Raw genomic sequence first — 20,824 nt, forward strand, 5'->3', positions numbered from 1 at the left:
GAAAGCTAGTCCTTATCTCCTTATAGGAGAGTAGCAGTGAAATAATCAAAGCTAGCATAGAAGCAGTTTCTGAAAGAATGTACTGCCTGGATTTTGGAACATCTTTTTTTCCCCCCTCTCTTCACACCTCTTGGTCTTCTTTGATGGAAGAAGGCTACCATTTCAAAACTATACTAGATGCAGTGTTTATAAAGATATGTAGGCAATGCCAAAATTGCAACCACAAAATTTGTTCTAATTTCCATTAGGCCAACCTAGAATTTGCAAATCTCTAATTATGTTTCAAGTGGTTTAGAAGGCTTAATGACCACTAGTAAATTCTTACCACATCTTAATTCTGAAAATCTGTATATAATTTAAAGAAAACACATCCATGTGTTCCTGAGTAATTTGCTACTAAGCCAGGGGCCGGGGATTTAGTTCAGCGGTTTCGCCGCCTGCTGCGCAAGCACAAGGACCCGAGTTCAATCCCCGGTACCAAAAAAAAAAAAAAAAATCACATCTTCACCTTTCACCGCCTGCTGCTATTAAGCCTATTCTGTGAGCTCAATTTCATGTTTAAAAAAGTATTTAAAAGCTGCTTTAAAATTTTAAGCCTTTGTTAAATAAAGGTAGGAGAAACATACACACCATTAGAAATAGGCTGCTTTTGGCTAACTGAGCTAAGGGACATAAATACATATCTAATAATACTACTAGAGCAAAAATACTTTTTGCAAATAAACAGCTGAATGGTTTCTTTCTCCCTACAAGAATAACCATGCTATTCAGTTAGAATGTTACAAGGCAACATGCTCTGATCACTTACAATTTCCCTTGTTTCCAATGTTAAGCTATGATATTCTAGGAGAAATTTTGCGTTTTCTGAGCCTGAATCTCATGTGCCTTCAGCAGATGTCTGCAGTAATTGTGAGCAGCATGTGCCTTTTCCATATAGTCCTGCGTGCCCAAAGAACAAACCCGAAGTTGTGCTGCATTTGCTCTCCTCGCACATGCACGCTGTGTTCTCTCTTAGGGCTGAACCCACTCACAGCCGGCTTAGCAAGAGCTGAGCAGCCTCCGGGGAAGGGATTTGCTCTGTGTCTGCAGTGTCCTCTAGGAGTCCGTATACGCTTCATAATGGAGTAGAAAATCCACACTTTTGGACTGCATTATAAAGTAAAATTTACTTTCTTGTCTGGAGGGTTATTTAATAGTAGTTGGATGCAGGGTTAACTTTCATAACCTCTTAAAAAGGCCACTGAGAATCTTTATTAAGTGTGTATTTAATCATAGCCCTGTGAAAATTGCACAAAAGTCCCTATAGCCTCAGGGTCACTGACTCTGTTGACTGACAGTCTTTGTTTAGACAACATGATACCACTAACCAAACCACTTACTGCATTTAGCCATGATGTTCGCAATTTAGGAAAACGATTTTGCTTTTAAACATCAGCATGACTTAAAGCAAAAGGGGAAACATTGGCCAATTTGGTTATTATGTTCAAGTTTGTTCTTTGAACAACAGAATGGTTATAAAACAGAAAGACTAAGCTGATTTAGTGGTAGAAATAGAGAATGTTTTCACTTTTATTACCACCAACAACAATACGACATAATGGATAATGCTAACACTCATGTGACATGGGTAAAATTTGAAAAGGACAGACAAATAGAAATAAATCATCATCTGGAACATGTGAAAAAAGGGGACAGAATAAAAGGAAATAAATAACAGTCAAAAGATCCAGGCTGCAGTCATGACTCTGACTCAATTATGGGCTGACACTCATGAGGCTGTTATGCACGCTTTTCAGCCTCAGTTACTTGACATCTTACTGAATGTGGAATCACATCTGGATTTTGGTCATGTGACTGCCACTTCATATTTTTAAGTCCACTATTCATACTTAAAGCCTCAATTTCCTCATCCTTATAAAGGAATTGATAACAATAATGCATACATGCCTAGAATACTTAAAATACTAAATAAGATAATTATGCAAAACTTCCAAGATTTAAATAGACAATATTATTAAATCACAGCCCAGTTGGAAAAGAATCTATGTTAATAGATATGGTTGTAGTTAATGAATATAGTTGAAGAGCACAGAAAACCTAAGCAAATTTTTTTGTCTCTTTTTTTGGTAAGGGGGGGATGATTTTTAGTTCATGGATGATTGTCCTGTAAAACCATTTTACTTCCCTTGTAATAACTGGAAGTTATCTCTATTCTAAGCATCTTATCAGGTTTCCACAATTATATAAACAGGTAACCAAACTATTGTACCCAGAAGTGAGTAGATACTTGGTAGTTACTACTGTGTATTATTTAGTGGGGTAAAATGGAATATTAGGACCTAAACCAACTCACCATTTGGTTATTATTCTTTTTAAAATTCTGATTGTAAAAACTGTGTTTGTTAAACAATTTGGTTTTAGATTTTGAGGTCAACAGTTAAGTGTGTGGGTGGGTTTGTGTATGTGCTGTGTTGTATATTTATATATAAAATGATTCATAAGTCTCTTTTATAGAGAAATGTGGGCTTACAAAACAGGAATTTTAGTATAAAAAATAAAGTTTCATGCCAATTTACTGTTTAATGTGATGAAATAAAGATAGTTCCGTTTCCTGTGGAAATACAGGTGCTTGCAGTTAAGAAGATTCTGCATCACATATACATAGTTTTATTTCTCCAATATTCCAAGATATATATTCAAGTCCTTTGGTAACAAACTAGTTTTTAGAAAAAATTAGTATTGCACATATATTTTAGTTAAGCAATAAACATCTGTCATCTGCCATTTATTAATATTTTATAACTGGTGAGTTTCTCATGGAACCCAAGTATAGCAGCTGAGATTTTTCTAAATTTGACCTCCTTAGAGTTTATGTAAAAAATGTTCAGAGTAGTCTCCTAAGGTCTTACCCAACTTAAATCTAGTTGCCAACCTAGTGTTTTAGGTTATGTATTTAATAGTCATAGCTTCTCAACCTTTTGGCTAAGATCAAATGTATTGAATAATCAAAAGAGAAGTGACTGCTGATCCTAAAACCAGGCGAGACTCCTACCAAAAAAGGGAACTATATAGACTTATCTTGTTAATGAATATAGATGCAAAAATCCTTAATGAGATACTGGCAAACAGAATGCAATGAATCATCAAAAACATCATACATTGTGACCAAGTAGGATTCATCCCAGAGATGCAAAGATGGCTCAACATATATAAATCAATAAATGTGGCACATCACATGAACAGAAGCAAAGACAAAATCACATGATCATCTCAATAGATGCAGCAAAAGTCTTTAACAAAATTTGACCTCCATTCATGATAGTAACACTGAAAGAAACAGGTACAGACGGACCTTACCTGAATCTAATAAAAGCCATTTGTGACAAACCTACTGTTATCATATTAAATGGGGAAAACCTGAAAGCTTTTCTTCTAAAATCAGGAACAAGGATGTGTACTATCACCACTCTTGTTGAACATAGTACTCAAACCATTAGCAAAAGCAATTATGCAAGAAAAAGAAATAAAAAAGATATGTATAGGAAAGGAAGAAGTCAAATTATCGTTATTTGCAGAAGACATGATCCTTTACATAGAAGACCAAAAAATGTCATCAAGACTCTTTGAATTAATAACCAAATTCAATAATGTAGCAGGATACAAATCAACACACAATAATCACTGGCATTCCTGTAGAAAGAAACTCACTGAGAAAAAAATTAGGAAAAAATACCATTTACAATGGCACCAGGAAAAAATTACTTAGGAATTAACATAAGGAAGTGAAAGACCTCTACAATAAAAACTACAGTACTCTGAAAAAGGCAATGGTAGAAGACATAGAAAATGGAACCCCTGTCATCAAAATGGCCATACTTCCAAAATTGACATACAGATTTAATACAATTCTAATCAAAATAAACAGCATTATGCATAGAACAGCAGAAAATAAACTTAAAATTCATATAGAACTAGAAAAGACTCAGAATAGCAAAAGCAGGAGGCATCACAATCGCAGATTTGAAATTATATTACAAAGTGACAGTTATAAAAACACCATGGTACTGGCATAAAAAGAGACAAGAGGATCAATGGAACAGAACAGACGATGCACAAACAACCCCAAGAACATTCAACTATTTAATCTTTGACAAAAGGGCCAAAAATATACACTAGCGGAAAGATAAAATCTTTAATACATGGCTATCCACACTTGGAAGATTGAATCTAGACCCATATATCTCACCATGTTCTAGACCAAAATCAAAGTGGATTAAAGAACTAAATATCAAAACAGAAATGCTGAACCCATTGGAAGATTAAATAGGTAAAATTCTTGAAATCGTAAGCATAGGCAAAGAACACCAGTTGCACAGAAAATTTCCCCAAGAATCAACAAATGGGATCACATCAAATTTAAAAGCTTCTGCACAACAAAAGAAAAAATCAACAAAGTGAAAAGAAAATGTACAGAATAGGAAAACAATTGTGCCAGCTATTCCTCAGCTAGAAGACCAATATCTAGAATGAAGAACTCAAAATATCAGACCCCGAAGTAAAAGACCCAGTTTTTAAAAATGGGTATGTGAAATGAATAGAAACATCACATGAGAAGTACAAATGGCCGATAAATTCAAAAAGACATGCTCAACATCACCGGCCATTAGAGAAATGCAAATTAAACAACACTGCTATTCCATCAAGAAATCAAATAACAACAAATGCTGGTGGTGCTGTAGGGGGAAAAAAACCCTTCTGTACTGTTGGTGGGAATGTGAACTAGTACAACCATGATAGAAATCAGTATGGAGATTCCTCAAAAAGCAAAAACTGGAAATTCCATTTAGCCCAGGTATTCCATTTCTAGGCATTGTTCTGAAAGAGTTGAAAGACATCGTGTGTTGGTGATGCCTGCATCCCTATGTTTATAACAGCACAAGTCATAGTAACTAAATCTGTTTTTTTCCAGAATACCAGACTGCGCACCACCCCAGGCAGTGTGGACAAACTGCTGGCAAGACCCATTTCATTGATGGGAAACTATTCTCCACTTGGCAGTGAGGGGTAGTTCAAGTAAGTGGCTCTCTTTGCTGTTTCTTAGCCCTATTTTTATAGGGCTAATGAAACATTCATCACATTATCACTGTATAAATATGTATGATTATTATGTGTCCATTCACTTTTTAAAAATAGGGATGATGATGAGTGACTGAGAAAGAGAAAGGAGGTAAAGTTAATATGGTGATACATACACTCATAAGTACCTAGAGAGCTCCACAAATTGAATTAACAATTCAATTTCATGAATGTAGTTCATGAAACAAATGAAAATGAAGCAATGCAAAACGATGTGCCGTACAGCAGCATGACAGAGTGGAAAGGACAGGGATTCCTTTTCTTCTTCTGTTATTACCAGCTTTGTGATATGGACATTATATGAAGTCACTCTTCAATGTCATTTATTACAAAAAAGATAAAAAATAAAACTGATGACACCAATGCACCCCAAAGTGCTTTTTGATCCTTATTCCAATCTCTCATATGTTGCTATTACTATTTAAGAAGAGGAAATCTAGAATAATATTAGTTCCAACTAAGACTTCTTAATTACCACAGTAGAGGGAGAAGTAAGTTTATGCAGGATATAGGGGAAGATATAGCCCTTGTATATGGATAAGGGTCATCATATACACATAAATAGTCACACCAGTGTGCACAACAGTATGTCCAGCACATAATTACTGCTAATAAATGTTTGCTGAATGATACACATCAGATTACAGTATCTAAGTTAAAAATGCAGCATTGCAGAAGGGAATGGTATTACTTAAATATGTAAAACCAACTATAGACACAGTCAGGTAAATAACAGACTAAGAAAATATTTACTTTCTATGTGACACAAGGTTACTGTCCCTATTATACAAAGAGATTCTACAACTGCTATATTTAGCTCAATAGAAAAATGGGTAAAACATAGAGATTTGTAAAAATCCAAATAACCAATAAGTATCTATTTAGTTGTATCAGTAGTGTGGAAAAATCCCTATAAAACAAGGTATCACTTGCTAATTCATCAGATTGGCAAGTACTTAAAGGACTGATACCATTCAGTCCAGTGAGAGTATGGGGACACAGGCATTTCTGATATATTGCAAGTCTGAACTTAAACTCTTTTGAAAAATGATCTGGCAAAATATATTAATACTTAAAAGATAGATATCTTTTGCTTTATTCATCCAAGGTTTGGGACTCCATTTTTTATTAAAATTCATACTTACTGGGCACTTCCTAGGTACAAGTATAAGAGTTTTATACACAACTCACACCTCCTAACCAACTTTGGGAAGTGATTGCTGTGACCCTTATGTTATAGTTGAGGAAAATAGGATGTACAAAGGCTAACGGGTTCACTTAAAGTCTCAGAGCTAGTTAACAATCCAATAGATATCTGAAAACAAATAGTTCCAAAGCCTAAATACTATGTTCTAAATACTATGATGTATCATCTTTTTTACTTCTGCTAGAAAGTGAATGTATCAGTTCATTAACACTACTGAGATATTTATTGTAGTAGTAAATGAAACACAGGAAACAATTTTATTGTCCATGAATAGCAGAATAGTTGAATAAATTATGTTATTCATAGAATGTAACATTTTGCAGCTATTAAAAAGCATGAATTGGAAAGATGCTCATGTTGTACAAATTAAAAAGTGACACATACACTATTGAGGTAGAAGGATACACATTTTTCTCTGTCGAGAAATAAGCCAAGTGCATTCTAAAAGAAAATATTCATTCTCTATGGAAGTATGTTTTTATGTGTATATCCCTATAGGGAGAGGAATAATATGCAATAGCCTTTAACGTTGCTTTTCTTGCAGGATGAGACTGTTCTGAGAGATAATGAGATTATGATTCTTTTATTTATTTATTTTCTACTTTAAAAAAATTTTTTTTACAAGACCATGTAGGCTATTATCAATACTTTTAAACTATAGCTTTTGTGAAATCTAAACAATGAAGCAAAACAACTGACAAACTCATAGTTGAACTGAGATGGTTCTGGTTTCTGTAGTCTTTTTGGTTCATTAGGTAGACAGTGCAAATATTAAAGATTATTTTTGGTGAACATGAGAAGAAATAATGACTCTAAGAGCAGATATTTCTTATTTAAATTTGAGGGAATGTTCCAGATGGGAGGAAAGGGTGAGGCCAGAGCAGTGACACTAGGGGAGGTTTATGTGGTCAGAAGCCACTGGCTAAGGTGGTAAAATTAAATATGGAACTCCTTTCTCTTGAACATTTCAAAATAAAATTTGACAAGGTGGACAAATGTAAATGCACTACAGGTTTGCCTAGGAAATACTTCAGTATTTGTGGCCTTCTGGCTAGGATCAAGTATAGTAAACTATATCTTAGTTGTTGAAACAAAATTTGAAATAAAACAAAGTTCCTCATTGTTTTTGTGCTGATTAAAGAACAGATAAGAAGCATATCAGATGTTTATAAGTTGTACCTATTATTCTAAGGGACATTTCAATCATACATACATATTCCTTAAAAAGTACTTATCTAATAAGCCTTCTGCTAATGACACTATGGCAAAGTTGATTACTATTACTCTGAGAATATCATTTGTTCATGAGCTACAATTAGATAATAACTGCTAATATTAAGCATGATACATGGTTTCTGTATCTGCTTTACTTTTAGAATTAAAAAGTATTCTTTCACCATAATATTTTTTGCCTAAAATGTGATATTATTAAAAAGCGTGCATCTCATTTAAAAATGTGCATGTTTGTCTTGACACGGAAAATATAATTGGACTTTGTTCAGAAACTCTTCTCTGAATCTGTTTCATTACAAAAATAGGAAAAACAAGATCTTCTAGCAGAAACAAGTAAACACAGCAACTCTTTACAAGGCATATTTTTCAATTATGGCAGCCTGGGCTCACAGAATCCAGAGCTATGACCCAGTGGTGTATGCATAATATAAACACAAGAGTTTAGTAATTAGGCTTGAATTAATCTTAAAGTTCCATTGGCCTGGTGCACAATCAAGCAAAAGGTCATTACCCACACTGTGCAACTGCAAATAGCATTCGGCAGCTAGAAGTGGAAAAGGGCATGGCTCTTCCCAAGCCTGCACAAACCAGTCCCAGAAACCATTCGAAGGAGTAGTGGATTTGATTTATATACAACGGAAGCCAGTTTATTCCCATAAAAATGTTTCTAGAAAATCCAGAGAAACTAGAAAAAATAGTTAAATTAAAATATAATTAGCATTATATTGGACATGAATATCTACTCTGAAACTCATTTTAAAACTTGGGTCACTCTTCATTATTTAATTGTGAGGTTCAGCACCTTGCCTCTTTTTGGAAGGGAATCATTTACACCTTTACTTTTATTTCTAACTAGAAACTCTACTCTCAAAGGCCACTGGTCCCAGGCTTCAATTGTAGGCATGTGACTTACATGGTATGATCACAGTACACTAATTTCCCACCACAATGATTGGTTCAAAGGGTGATCATGTGACCTTAGCAGAGCCAATTAGAATTTTTTCGTTTGACTGGATGAATGGACGCTGGCAAAGAGGGAAGAGGAGTTTTCAACAAAGAGCCAGGCTAATATGATCTTGTTACTGTTAAGATCCAGATTTCTTCCTAAAGGTAGCAGGAGAGAATCACTAAACAAAGAGAATTAGGGGTCCAGGGATTTAGCTCAGTGGTTTTGGTGCCTGCTGTGCAAGCTCAAGGATCGGAGTTCGATCCCCGGTGCCAGAAAGAAAAAAAAAAGAGAATTGCAGGATGAGTTGAAAGAGAATGGAGGAGACAGACCCACAGAAAGTGTAATAGTGAGATTGCTGAAAAAGAACTGTCAATGAGGAGTAAGTTAATATAGATTTCTGTTATGTTAATTATTGCATATAGCATATAAATATCTTTTTAGAGAAACAAAATCAGGGAGAAATAAGTACTTTTAATTTAGGATATGCTAAAGGGGTGTTTTGAACAAAAGGTAAAAGGACTGAATTGAAAATGAAATAGAGAAGTGCCTGGTGGGAAATGAAAGCATGGTGGATTAAGAGGTTTTGAAGACCTCTTACGAGGTTTTGAAGAACTTTACCTCCACTTTGTCATCTTAATAATGATAGCTTATTGGTACAAGACAGGAGGCTGGAAACTTTATGCTTGGATTTGTCCATCAGTAAAACATATACCTTGTTCTAGTTAAATTCTGGTTTGACAGCCATGTAGAAGGATTAAGCCATTGGAGTGGTGAATTCTTCTCACAATGCTCAAAAAGTATGATTTTAATGTAATCAAGCTTGAGAATGTTTCTCATTGAAATCACAGAACTTAACTGTAACTTGCTTGCATTTTCTCGGTCACCCCTGTTGGAAGCCAGAGAAGAAGGTATCCACTCCTGTCTGCTAGACTATAACATCTACAAAGTTAGCCCATAAGGCTTCCATAGAGTCGCTGGAGTAGATAAAAAGCTAATGATTGAGATAATGATCTATGCAAAGAGTAATTCTTTCACGCCTTCAAATGTGGGGCTTCTGTGCCAAAGAGGTTTCAGCAATACCAGCAGTTTCAAGAATGACCAAGTTCCGAGTGTGGAAAGAGAGGACACAACCTGAGAGAGGAAGTGTCTTTTCGCTGAGAAATGTTTACTTTGTAATTAGCAAAGGACAAGAGGCCCTTTCCAAACTATATTTGGGGGTCCAGAATTTAAATTTATGCTGATGCTCTCTGGAGCCTCTCGAGGGAACCCTTCTCATTGGCAGGGATCTCAGTTGGCCAGAACAGGCTGTGGATGAAGCCAAGGTCTTGGGGTCATTTCTCCAAAGGCCCCATTAAGTCTGCTCTTTTTCATAGCCACAAGCTGTACCTTTACTCCGTTTTGCCATCTTATGAACAATTAGTAGCACATCAACACAGTGGTCACAGAAAAAATGCATACATTCGCCTCAAGGCCCAAACAAAACATAGGCAGAAATATTTTATTTTCGCCATGTAAACAGATGTCTTTCATAAATGCACTAGTAAACTAATGAGGACAACAGATACTGGTGGAACTAACCTTGAAATGCACACTGTCCACACAGATATCTGCTGCAAGTGAGCTGGTCATTACTTTCTGGAATAACGTAAACCGTGATTCTAATGCCCTGAAGGAAAGGGGCTTTTGTCTTCTGTTCACTGCTACATAGTAACTTAGAGTCCCTAGCACACAGCTGGTGCTTTGATCAGTATTTGGCGAGTAGATGAGTGTATCTTGGCCTGGCTTTCTATTTTCTCTTCTTATTCTGCCCATTACAAATTGGAAAGCGGACAGAATTGATATGCTGCACATCTCCTGCATAAACCATAGACTGTTTTTACAAAGGGAAGGACAGTTATCTCAGACAAGAGATTGTTGAAATTTTAGGCAATCATACTCATCTCACTGCAAACAAGGGAAGACCTTTATTGTAGATCGCAACAACGATGACAACTTTCCACTGCTCCCTGCCCAGCATGGTATTCGGCAAAGTAGTGTCACAGCTCCTTGTGCCAACAGGTGCGATTTATTTCTCAACTTTTTGAATCAGGTCTGGGATAAACTTGCACCTTCATAAGCTGATGGCAGGTTGGACACACAAAATGTGCCATTTCTGAGCCTCACCTAAAGAAGAGCCACTTCCTGTTCTTTGTTTGGAGCTCTGTAGACCCCTCACCATCTCTATGAAGACAGAACCAACACCTGCTTTCTTCAGTCCTCAGCCACCAGACCACAGGAGGGAGCCCAGCTAAGGTCAGAATTTCCCCTTAGCCTAAGTTCCCCAGCCACAGATTTTTAAATGAGTGGTTGTTGTTTTAGGCTTCTATGTTTTTGAGGTTATTTGTTATTCAGCAAAAGCCAACAGAAACAACCTTCCTGCATGAGATATAAACAGAAGCAAGATCCATGTTTACTTCGGGGCTACAGAAGGCTTTGTGTGACTAGCAAGAGCTCCAGTCAGTGACCTGACCAGTGTGTATTTTGTTAAACATACCAATGGCTGAAAAGCTGTAGATATTTAGAAACATCACAAAAAAAGAAATCTCAGTGAGTATAGGCATTGCAAGGGTCACTGGTTACAGTGATTTCTTCAGAGTCGGGGTGCTGAAGTACATGCCAGAACAGCAAGGACTATGAGTACCCTTTCAACCACGTAGTAGGGGCAGGGCTGTATGAACAGTAGTAACATAAGCATCTCCCACCATGGAAATACTGTCCCCCGTGGATTTTGACTGCCATGAATAATATTCCCCAAGTCTTAGAGACCCTATAAAATGATATAATATAAATTTTGCCTTAGTTGTAGGAGTAATGATTGCTGATTGAAATATAAAAATGATATCATACCTAAGACTGTAATTGATGAAGTAAAAGATTTCTTATTTTCTGCCGAGCTTTTTCTTTAAACTGAGAGGTTTCAAAATATTCAGTGGGACTGTGAAATGTGTCCGAACAAGAAACCTAGTGACTCATTTCACTGCTTTCGACACCCATCCAAGTGCTGGTTGTAGTGCTTCTGTCCTATGACACAGGAGACTCAGTTGTCCCTATAAACGCAGTCCACGAACACGGGCAACAGAGAATCCCTGCAGAGATCCAGCCTCTGACTTGTCAGTGTTTGAAAGAACAGTGTGAGGCTGGGCCTGCCACTGAAGCTCTAAGGCCTAACACGTGCAGATTTCATATCTGCATGGACGTGAAATTCAGACAAGTGTCCACTGAGTTTGCAAGCTGATTTGATATCTCAATGATTAAACTGGAGTTGGAGGGAAAGAAATGGGAGTAAGAATTATATAATATGGCTCAGGGGAAAACAGAGCGAGTCTCAAATGAACATCACTGCAAAGCATCTGAAGATAAACCCCGTTTTATGGGAATCTTTAGAGATTAATAGTGCCCATGTGCTCTTTCACAGGCAATAGTACCCTGGGACTATCACTAAAAGCCTATTATTTAAATAGATTGTAGCTCACACAAACTAATATCTTCATCTTTAGACGTAATCTATAGGTCTGGTTCTTAGATTTGAAAACATTTAGAGATGAAATTTTAAAGGAGAGGGCCGGGGATTTAGCTCAGTGGTTTCGCCACCTGCTACGCAAGCGCAAGGACCCGAGTTTGATCCCTGGTACCAAAAAACAAAAAAAAAGAAATTTTAAAGTCTTACATTTAGTCATACGAAACTGCTAATATTGGACGATTTATGACTGATGAAAAAACAGCTGCGTCAGAAATTTCTCTTGGCTGGGCATAGTGGATCATACCTCTAATCCCATCGACTTTGGAAGCTGAGGCAGGAAAATGACAAGCTTGATCCAAGTGTAGGTTAATTTAGTGACAAAGCAAGACCCTATCTCAAAATAAAAAGTAAAATAGGGGCTGTAGCTCAGTGCAAAGGCCCTGCACTCAATACTGAAAAAACAAGCTTATCTCAGGGAAGAATGGAGTGAAACACAGGTCTCCAAACTGGGAAAGGGATGGGGGCATACAGAGAACTCAGGGAGGGGCATCCGAACAGCAGGAGTGAGCTGCCTTTTCTGCAGCACAGTAGGCTAGCTATGGGTGGAGGTAACCCACGAAGTGCTTTAAAATGCGTAGGAGAGTATGAAACTCCAGACACATTAACTAGTGTTTGAAGAGACAGGAGAGCTTCTTACCTTGGTCTGATAACTACCTATAGTACATATATACTGAATTGTAATGTGCTGTGGGAAGATGGGTCCATATTATGTCTCAGTAGAAAAAGGCAGGGGCTTATGGCTCTACTTACTGTCAAAATAAGAATCGGCTGCCATTGTGTGGGTATTTGGTGAATAGAAAGCTAATCAGTGGCTGCACAACTGGAAGGCCTCTCCACTGAGGACAGTAAGTGAAAAGCGGGGCTAGGCCTTTAAGAAAAAATATCTACATTTGCAGCAAGGAGTCTGCCTCTGATCTGAGGGTGAAGACTGTTATGTTCTGCAGTAGACTGCCGTTTTTCTTTTTTCCCAGTACCCACACTCAAACTCAGGACCTTGCCCTCGCCAGGCAGGTGTAGTGCCTCTGAGCTACATCCCTGCCCCTTAGACTGCCTTTCTTGGGGGTTTTAAACATACTTGGATATTCTACAGTCCTGGAATGTTTTAAATCACAATAATATAATGTTAAGGAAAACTGACTGCTCACTTTGTACTGAGGAGCAAAATCTGCCTTTCGATCCAAGATTTTGTCCTAGTTACTGCGGCTTCCCATCAAGTGCAGGTTTCCATGGGTGTCAAGTGGGCCTCCCCCCTTGCAATTTGAACATGCAGTGCTTTAGGGTGGGAACTGACTAAGGCCCAAGAAAGATAACAAAGGGATTGTTGAGTTTACACCAGAGTTTCTTCTCAGTATGATTACTAGATAATAATGTCCTCTGGGCACCAAAATCACCCTTGAGGAAGAGCCACGGTTTCCAGGGCCATTAAGGTCTCAGCTCTGTAAAGGGTTGACTTTTCTCCAACCCATGTCCAGGGTTCAGTCTGCCAACAGGTGTGAGGAAGAAGCAGAAATCATCCTTCATCCTTCAGTATGTAAAGAGAATGAATATCTTCAGAACAGCTGGCATTCCATGATACGAAAACTGGGAGAAGGTGTGAACCGAATACTCCCCACCAACTGGCATTGGCAATATTGAGCCCATAAATCCACCTATTTGCTTTTGATGAATTGCTCAGTAAATCTTAAATATCTTGTTTTGAATTAAATGACTATTTGATATAAATCCTTGCAGTAGGAACTTCAACTCTAAGTCATCGGAATATTTAAAAAGATTTAAGACATCAACTAAAGGATGGAGGCCCAAAACCCAGAAGCAAAGCAAGCACTATCATTTTTTGTTATACTTTTAAAAATAAATCTTGCTGTAATTTTAAATATAGGACTCATAGTAAATGTAATGCATATTTATAATTTCAGGAGTCAGAGTATGATTAGTAACCATTTATAATTTGTTATTTTGAGACAGGGTCTTGGTATGTAGTGTGGGCTAGCCTTGAACTCATTATATAACCCAGGTTGACCTCGAACCCATGCAGTCCTCCTGCCTCAGCCTCCCTAGTGCTGAGATTACAGGCGTGTGCCATGCTCAGCAACCATTTATAATTTACTTTGAAATTTTCCTTTATTTTATGCCTAGTAGACATTTTCTACATTAAATTTTGATAAGATACATAGGCAATGTACTATATATTCAAATAACATAATAACATAAAAATTTTCCCACTTATTTCTTCCCTGGAGAATCCCTGGACATTTTATTTATTTCCACTTTAATTGATTCTTTTTGTATTTCTCCAGTGGAATGCATACTAGCTGATCTGTATACCTACAAGGCAGATTCCACACCTTTCTTTCATGACTCTTCTGTCTTTTCTACCCCAAGACCACACAGTACCAAAATTAGTGGAAACCTTTTTCATGAATTAACCAGAATGAAATTTCTTTCATTCCTTATAAATTGCCCTAAAAACCATCCATAGGAAATTCTCTTCAGTATATCAGGGGAATGCACATATGAATAAGAAGCATATTCATTCTCTTTCCGCTAAAACGCACACACACCTCATCTGGCCTATTTCACTGCTCCTTATCTGAGATGGTCACACTAGTCTGTTAAAAGAATCAATAATGGAACCACTACAAGTCCACTTACTCTTTGTTTACTTTCATTTCAGTAAATTGTTTTAATGCCTGTTTGGCTCTAGTCTACCTATTAGCCTTTATAACCTCTTAAAATATATCTCATATCTTTTTGCCATTTCAAATATATAATTCAGTTGAGATAAGTTTAAACTAAAAACAGTTGCAATGAAAATAACTTCTTAAAGCTAGTAACTGATGAATAAGTTAAAGCTGAATAAAAAGTAGTATGTCAAAAAAAAAAAGTAGTATGTCAGGAAAAGGGAAATAACCCTAAATGGTACACACAAATAGTACATTAGATAAAAATTTGGATTTGGAATTACAAAAGTTACATTCATTCTCCTTCCTTTGTTTGCATGTTTCTAAGCATGAGAAGAATAGTAGCAAAGAAAAATGTGTGCATGTAAGATTTTGCAGCCTGTCTCTTCAGCACATGTATGAAAAATCATCTCATGACCAGAATGATCCAAGCTGTTCCTATAAACCATCTCCCTCTATTCAACTGCTTCTTTGTGTACATTTGGGGAAGTCATTTCTGAACCTTATCATTCTTCCTTGGATACTCTGCCTTTGGTGATTATACTAGAAGAAAAATCATGAACATAGGCTCCATACTTATTCCAAATCTGAGTTATTAACCATGTATTGTTAAGCTGTTAGGCAGGAATCATAGATGCTAAGTTTAAAATCAAGATTAGCAAGCTAAACTTGATAATAAAAAATCTTACCTTTTAGTTCATTCTTCTATAAATGTTCAAGCTATAAAATGCAATCAATCTTCCTACTTTATGCCTCTCTAAGGATTTAGAAGCAATTTAAATAATAGGTATCTTTTTTTTTTGGTACCGGGGATCGAACTTGGGACCTTGCACTTTCGAGGCAGGTGCCAGAACCACTGAGCTAAATCCCCGGCCCAATAATAGGTATCTGAATGGTAGGAGAAATCATGTCTTTCTCATTTTATTTTATTTATCTTTTAAATTGTTTACCTTAGTTAAAATAAGAAATATCAGCACATATTTAAAAATATAAATAGAAATTAAAATCTATTTCATTTGACCTGGCGATATTCTTCTTTCCATGTATGTTTGTGGGTTTTACCACCTAGATTAAAAATTTAAGATAATGACTAAATTTTAAGATACATATATATTCATATTTATAGATATAAAATATCTATATCAGAACCTAAATGAGGACTTGGGTAATACTGTTCGATGTGATGCTTGTTGTTGTCGATAAAGTAAGATGTCTAGAGGTCATAATTACTCATCTTTTTGAAAGCTTTTTGTTGATATAAGGATATGTGGTAAGTAATCTTTAAGGGTAATCTTCTCTTCAGGGTAAAGAGTAAATGAATAAAAAGAGAAACAGTGGGCCAGGGATTTAGCTCAGTGGTTCCGCTGCATGCCTTGGAAGCACAAGGTCACCAGTAGCAAAAAAAAAAAAAAAAACAGAGAGAGAAACAGAGAGAGAGAGAGAGACAGCCTTCTTCCTACCTTAAGTTTCTAAGCTATTTGAAAAAAATGAAACACATTATAGATGAGTAAATAAAGGTGGAACTAGATCTGGAATTTACTTATAAGTGATTTACATTTCCTGCTGTTAGTCTATGCATTATCAAACTTAAGCATTAAACACTTAAATTTTTCTAATTGTATAAAGTTCTCTTCATAAATGTAAAAAGTTATTGTATCCTCAGAGAGGAGGGAAAAAGATCACAAAGAAACTATGAAGCCTAGTCTTTTGTCAAATCTTACTATTTCAAATGTCTTGTGGCATTATTTGTTATAAGTTGCTAGTTTTAAGATCTGACATTTTCAATGTTAATGTTTAAGTGAAGTGCTAGTAAAAAAAAATTAGAAGACCATATTATCAAATCAGAGAAATAAAATGTAATTTGTATCAAAATTTAATTTTTCTGTTGGCTCAGCCTTTTGTCACTTAAATTTTTAAAAAGGAAAATATACTGAATACTGATTAGAACTGTAGAATTTTGGTGGAAAGAATATGAACAGAGACCACCTGTAAGTCATTAAATTTTAAGAAAATTCAGTAAACATAAGTAAATGTAGGGCTATGGGAGCATACCAACAAGCAGAGTGATAAAATATTTGACTTCCAAATCCAACTTTTAAAATCTAAGATGTTTTAAATTAATTGGTAACAAATGCCAGAAGGGCCTTTCTCACTGGCCAACTTTCATTCCTGAAATTAAATTTTAATCAAAACCTCTTACAAATTTACAAAAGTTTGAAGTTTTCTTTAAAGTAACCCATGTCTTCAAGAGTTTTATCACACTACCTGATTATTAAAACAAAATGCTTTCTACATTCTGATGATAACCAGTTCTTTTAATAAAAAGAAAAGTACTTTGTGAAGCATGGGTGATCCAAATTCTATTTTATAGAAGCAATGTTCACATTTGCACGGAATCAGTCCTCTATTGTGTTGCCATTAAACATAGTTCATAAATACCTATAAGCTCTTTTACTATCTGATATTGTTCTCATTGCTTACACATCTCAGTCCTTCACTAGGCTCCGAAGAGACCTTCCGAGTACCCTCTCACGGTACTCTACTGAGTGCAAACCCTAGGGCTCAGAACTATGTGTAACCATAAAGGAAGAACCCAATAAACTGTGTTGAATGAATAGATCAAATAAATGAAGTGGGTCAAGTTCGCAGGCTGCTGGTTCTTTTGAAGGCAGTTAAATAATTAAGGGGATCATCTGTAAGCTCACTAGATAACTACCAAGAGTAATTTAAATTTACACAACATATTAGTATGCAGAGGTGCTAGGGGACGTAAGTTTGAAAGATGGGAAAGTGCCATTTTAAAGGTCAACAACTGTGATTCTTCTAAATGGAAGTTTATTCACCCTCAGACATCATATTTAATAGTATATTTCTCTTGGCACTCATAAGATTTTAGAATAAGTCCCGACACAGTTAATACTGATACATCAGGTTCTGTAGTCTAACATATAAAACTAGTGCAGTATGGAAAACAGTTACAAACTTGGTCATAGGATGTCATTAATGGTTGTATTATCCTTATAAAATATGGACTTGGTCATTTAATTTGAATATAAAGTCAGTATTAAAAGTAAATACATATTTGGCTAATAAAGTTTCAAACCTAATTGTGCCACTTGGATTTGTAGGCAGCAAGGAAAGGAGCGGGTTGGTGGTGTTGAATGTTTGCCGTGGTCTGGTACCAAATGGCACTGGATCTCACGTTATGGGATTTCCCAGAACCTCCAGGCACTCTCGGTGAACCTAGCAGAGACAGCGGCCTGCATGCTTATAATACAGCCTGAAGCTTCAAAATTCAAGGAGTACACTTTCATAGTAAATTTCTGATAAGGGACCCATTTGTAAAAGTTACTATATCTATATTCTGTATCTTAGAGCCAACATATCCTTTATATCATCCTTTTTAGGGTTTTAGACATGAGCAATATTGTCAAATTGCTCCCTAAGAAAAAAAAGTGAATTATGCATCAACTTACAAGGACTGAAAGAAGCAAATTTTGTTAAAGTGATTGTACCTCGTTCTCCCTTCTGACATTTCTTTCTCTGAACTGTACACTTCCTCGTCTCACTTGTAGGAGGACACAGGTTACCCTTTGCTGAAGGGTGCTGGATTATGTCTCGGACCCGAGTTTCGGTTCCTCTTTTGAAGCCACATGTTTTTCCCTTCTTCGTGCATGGACTCCAAGGGCTCCATTCACCGGCTTCACAGTGCACTGAAACAGAGTGGCAGACATGGTCTCAGCTGGTTCTCAAACACAGTCACGGTAAGTAAAATAAAGTAGTCCAAGTTCTGAGGGTAAGTCCTGTAGAAAAATGTTGGACAAGATTGCTCAAATATAAAACAAAGAGAATGAGAGAGGCAGACTTAGAGTCTTTTCAAGTTTTTTTGTCCTTATTCTGTCAGGTAAACACATTGTTGGGTTGACTTTTTGTTCTAAATTTATCCCTGCCACTACTAGAGTTACAATGGATCAATGCTTTACAATTTTCGAGCACTGCTACAATTATTGATTGATCCTGATCAGAACTTAAAAGAAATCATTATTTGTTAGAGAATTGATTCTAAACCTTCAGTATGCATCAGAACACCTAGCAGGCCTGATAAAACACAGAATGCTAGACACAACCCTAGAGTTTTTGGCTTCTTGTCAGAAATACAGGTATTGTCAACACAGGTGTTGCTGATTTGCAGATCCCGGGGACAGTTTTGTGAGCCTCTATGCCAGATTATGGTTGAACAGAAAATGAATACAGATCTTTGCTCTACATTCACTGCCTTTCCTACTTCCTGTGCTGTGAAGCTCTTAAATAATATTTATTACTGGATGTGGCTCAGGCACAGTAGCACTTATTTTAAGTGAATTCTGGGTCAATTTCAGCTGATAATCTGCTTATAGAATTAACTCAACTAAGTGGTCCCCAAGAGGAACAGTGGATCCTTTCCGAAGCTTTGTTTCCTTCTTTGGTATGTAGTAATCTTTACAATAATGGATATCCCAGGTTTCATAACAGATTTTCTGATGAAAAGAAACATCTGAAGGTGCTTTTTTATATTTATGACTATAAAACTTCCCAACTTAAAACAGTAGCAGCAGCTTCCAACACTAATTCTTTCAGAGAGATACTAGACCCTTCACAAAAACAAGCTTTCAGCCCCTCTCCTGGTGATTTCTGGTTTAATGAATCCTTGTTTTTATAGCAGAATGCTGTCTCTGGTGACAGCCTCAAGAAACAGAAACCTAAATGTTTTAGAAATTTAAATCCACTTGTCATACTGGAAAAATACAATTGAAATTTTGTGAGTTTTGACTTTGTCCAATATTAATTTAGTGCCAGAATTAAGAGAGCTCAATTAGCATATACTTATCTAATGTGGAAGTAACCAGAACCTTGGTAGTCTTTCATACTAGTAAAGAGGGCAAGGGGAAACATAGACTTTAGACCTCAGAAAACTAGATCTAAAAACTTAGGGCATAGGTATTATTGCCTACAGTCTGAAGATGAATGTTTTTACAAATGAAATTCTAATGATGATTGTGGATAATTCCACTGGAGCAAGAAATACTTTCAAACTAATAAGATGGGACAATAAAAACTCTAGATTAAAAAGCCACAAGGTAATTTTTTGATAGAAATAGTGTAGAATAAAGCTATAATTTTATCATCCAAATAATATTTTCCAAAAAATGGTAACTTTGCAAAAATCCTAAGGCCAACAAAGATGATGTATGTTATATCAGGTCATTAGTGAACAGTATAGACCTAGAGCACCACTGTATTAAGACATAATAATTAAGAAAAAGCAGAACTACTCAACATCTGTGTTTTTTCTATTTCCTTATTAACAATGTTAATCCTAGAAATCTTTAGCTATTCACTAGTGAAGCAAGTGTCTCAAAAAAAAAAAAAAAAGGAGTGATTACAGTCCTGGAATAGGGAGGAAGATGGCATGTGATGTCTTACCAGGCATGGCCTTTCCACACCATACTCTCTTTGGTTGTAATTCCTGCTGACCTACTACATGTTTCCATGGTAAACATGGCAAGGACATGGTCCTCTCTACTCGGAGTTTAGAGGGGTATGTCTTTCCTTGGTGACTCCCTCAGCAAGTCCACTTCTCCAAGAGGAACACTGAGGAGTACAGATGACAGCTAGACAGGAAGCAAGTACCTCAAGCACAAAGTAGAAAGATTATATCCTCCTACAAAACTGGGTTTGGTGGATGTTTATTTATGCTTAACTTGGCCTGAAAACCATGGAGAGTAGATTAGTTGTGACATGAGTCTTTCACCCCAACTTTATATCAGGGCAGTATCTTCTCTGTTCATGGTCTTTGCACTCGATCGAAAATCTAGGTAGGAATCAAGACATGAGGTGCTTCGAGCTTAGCAAGGGGAGAGACAGTTTCTGCTGGATGGCCAGTGAGGAGCAGGTACCAATAGTAGCAGTGATAGCTTATATTATGTCCTTGGGGCCAACCTTTTAGCTCCTTTTGTCTCAGTTTTCTTTTTTGTTAAAGGAATCGACTTTTTCATATTCCTTTGTATAGGTCATCATTT

At 36.4% G+C, this 20,824-nt stretch overlaps 1 protein-coding gene and 1 long non-coding RNA gene across 4 annotated transcripts in view; one reads left to right on the forward strand and one right to left on the reverse strand.

Annotated features, from left to right (window-relative positions):
- Positions 1 to 11,692, forward strand: part of LOC110349467 (uncharacterized) — a 102,683-nt gene extending 90,991 nt beyond the window's left edge. For both annotated transcript variants that reach the window (XR_002395423.2, XR_015442554.1), the window contains 2 exons: positions 4,970 to 5,073; positions 10,615 to 11,692. This is a non-coding gene — a long non-coding RNA (uncharacterized LOC110349467). The remainder of the gene's footprint in view (positions 1 to 4,969; positions 5,074 to 10,614) is intronic.
- Positions 1 to 20,824, reverse strand: part of Rspo3 (R-spondin 3) — a 78,385-nt gene that overhangs the window by 23,801 nt on the left and 33,760 nt on the right. For both annotated transcript variants that reach the window (XM_087190148.1, XM_004845951.3), the window contains exon 4: positions 18,281 to 18,478. In XM_087190148.1, coding sequence (XP_087046274.1) covers positions 18,281 to 18,478 — 198 coding nt within the window. The remainder of the gene's footprint in view (positions 1 to 18,280; positions 18,479 to 20,824) is intronic.

This window comes from Heterocephalus glaber, unplaced genomic scaffold (genome assembly GCF_053883595.1).
Source record: "Heterocephalus glaber isolate CG9 unplaced genomic scaffold, H.glaber_assembly_v1.0 deba00001550, whole genome shotgun sequence".
NCBI classification, from domain to species: Eukaryota; Metazoa; Chordata; class Mammalia; order Rodentia; family Bathyergidae; genus Heterocephalus; species Heterocephalus glaber.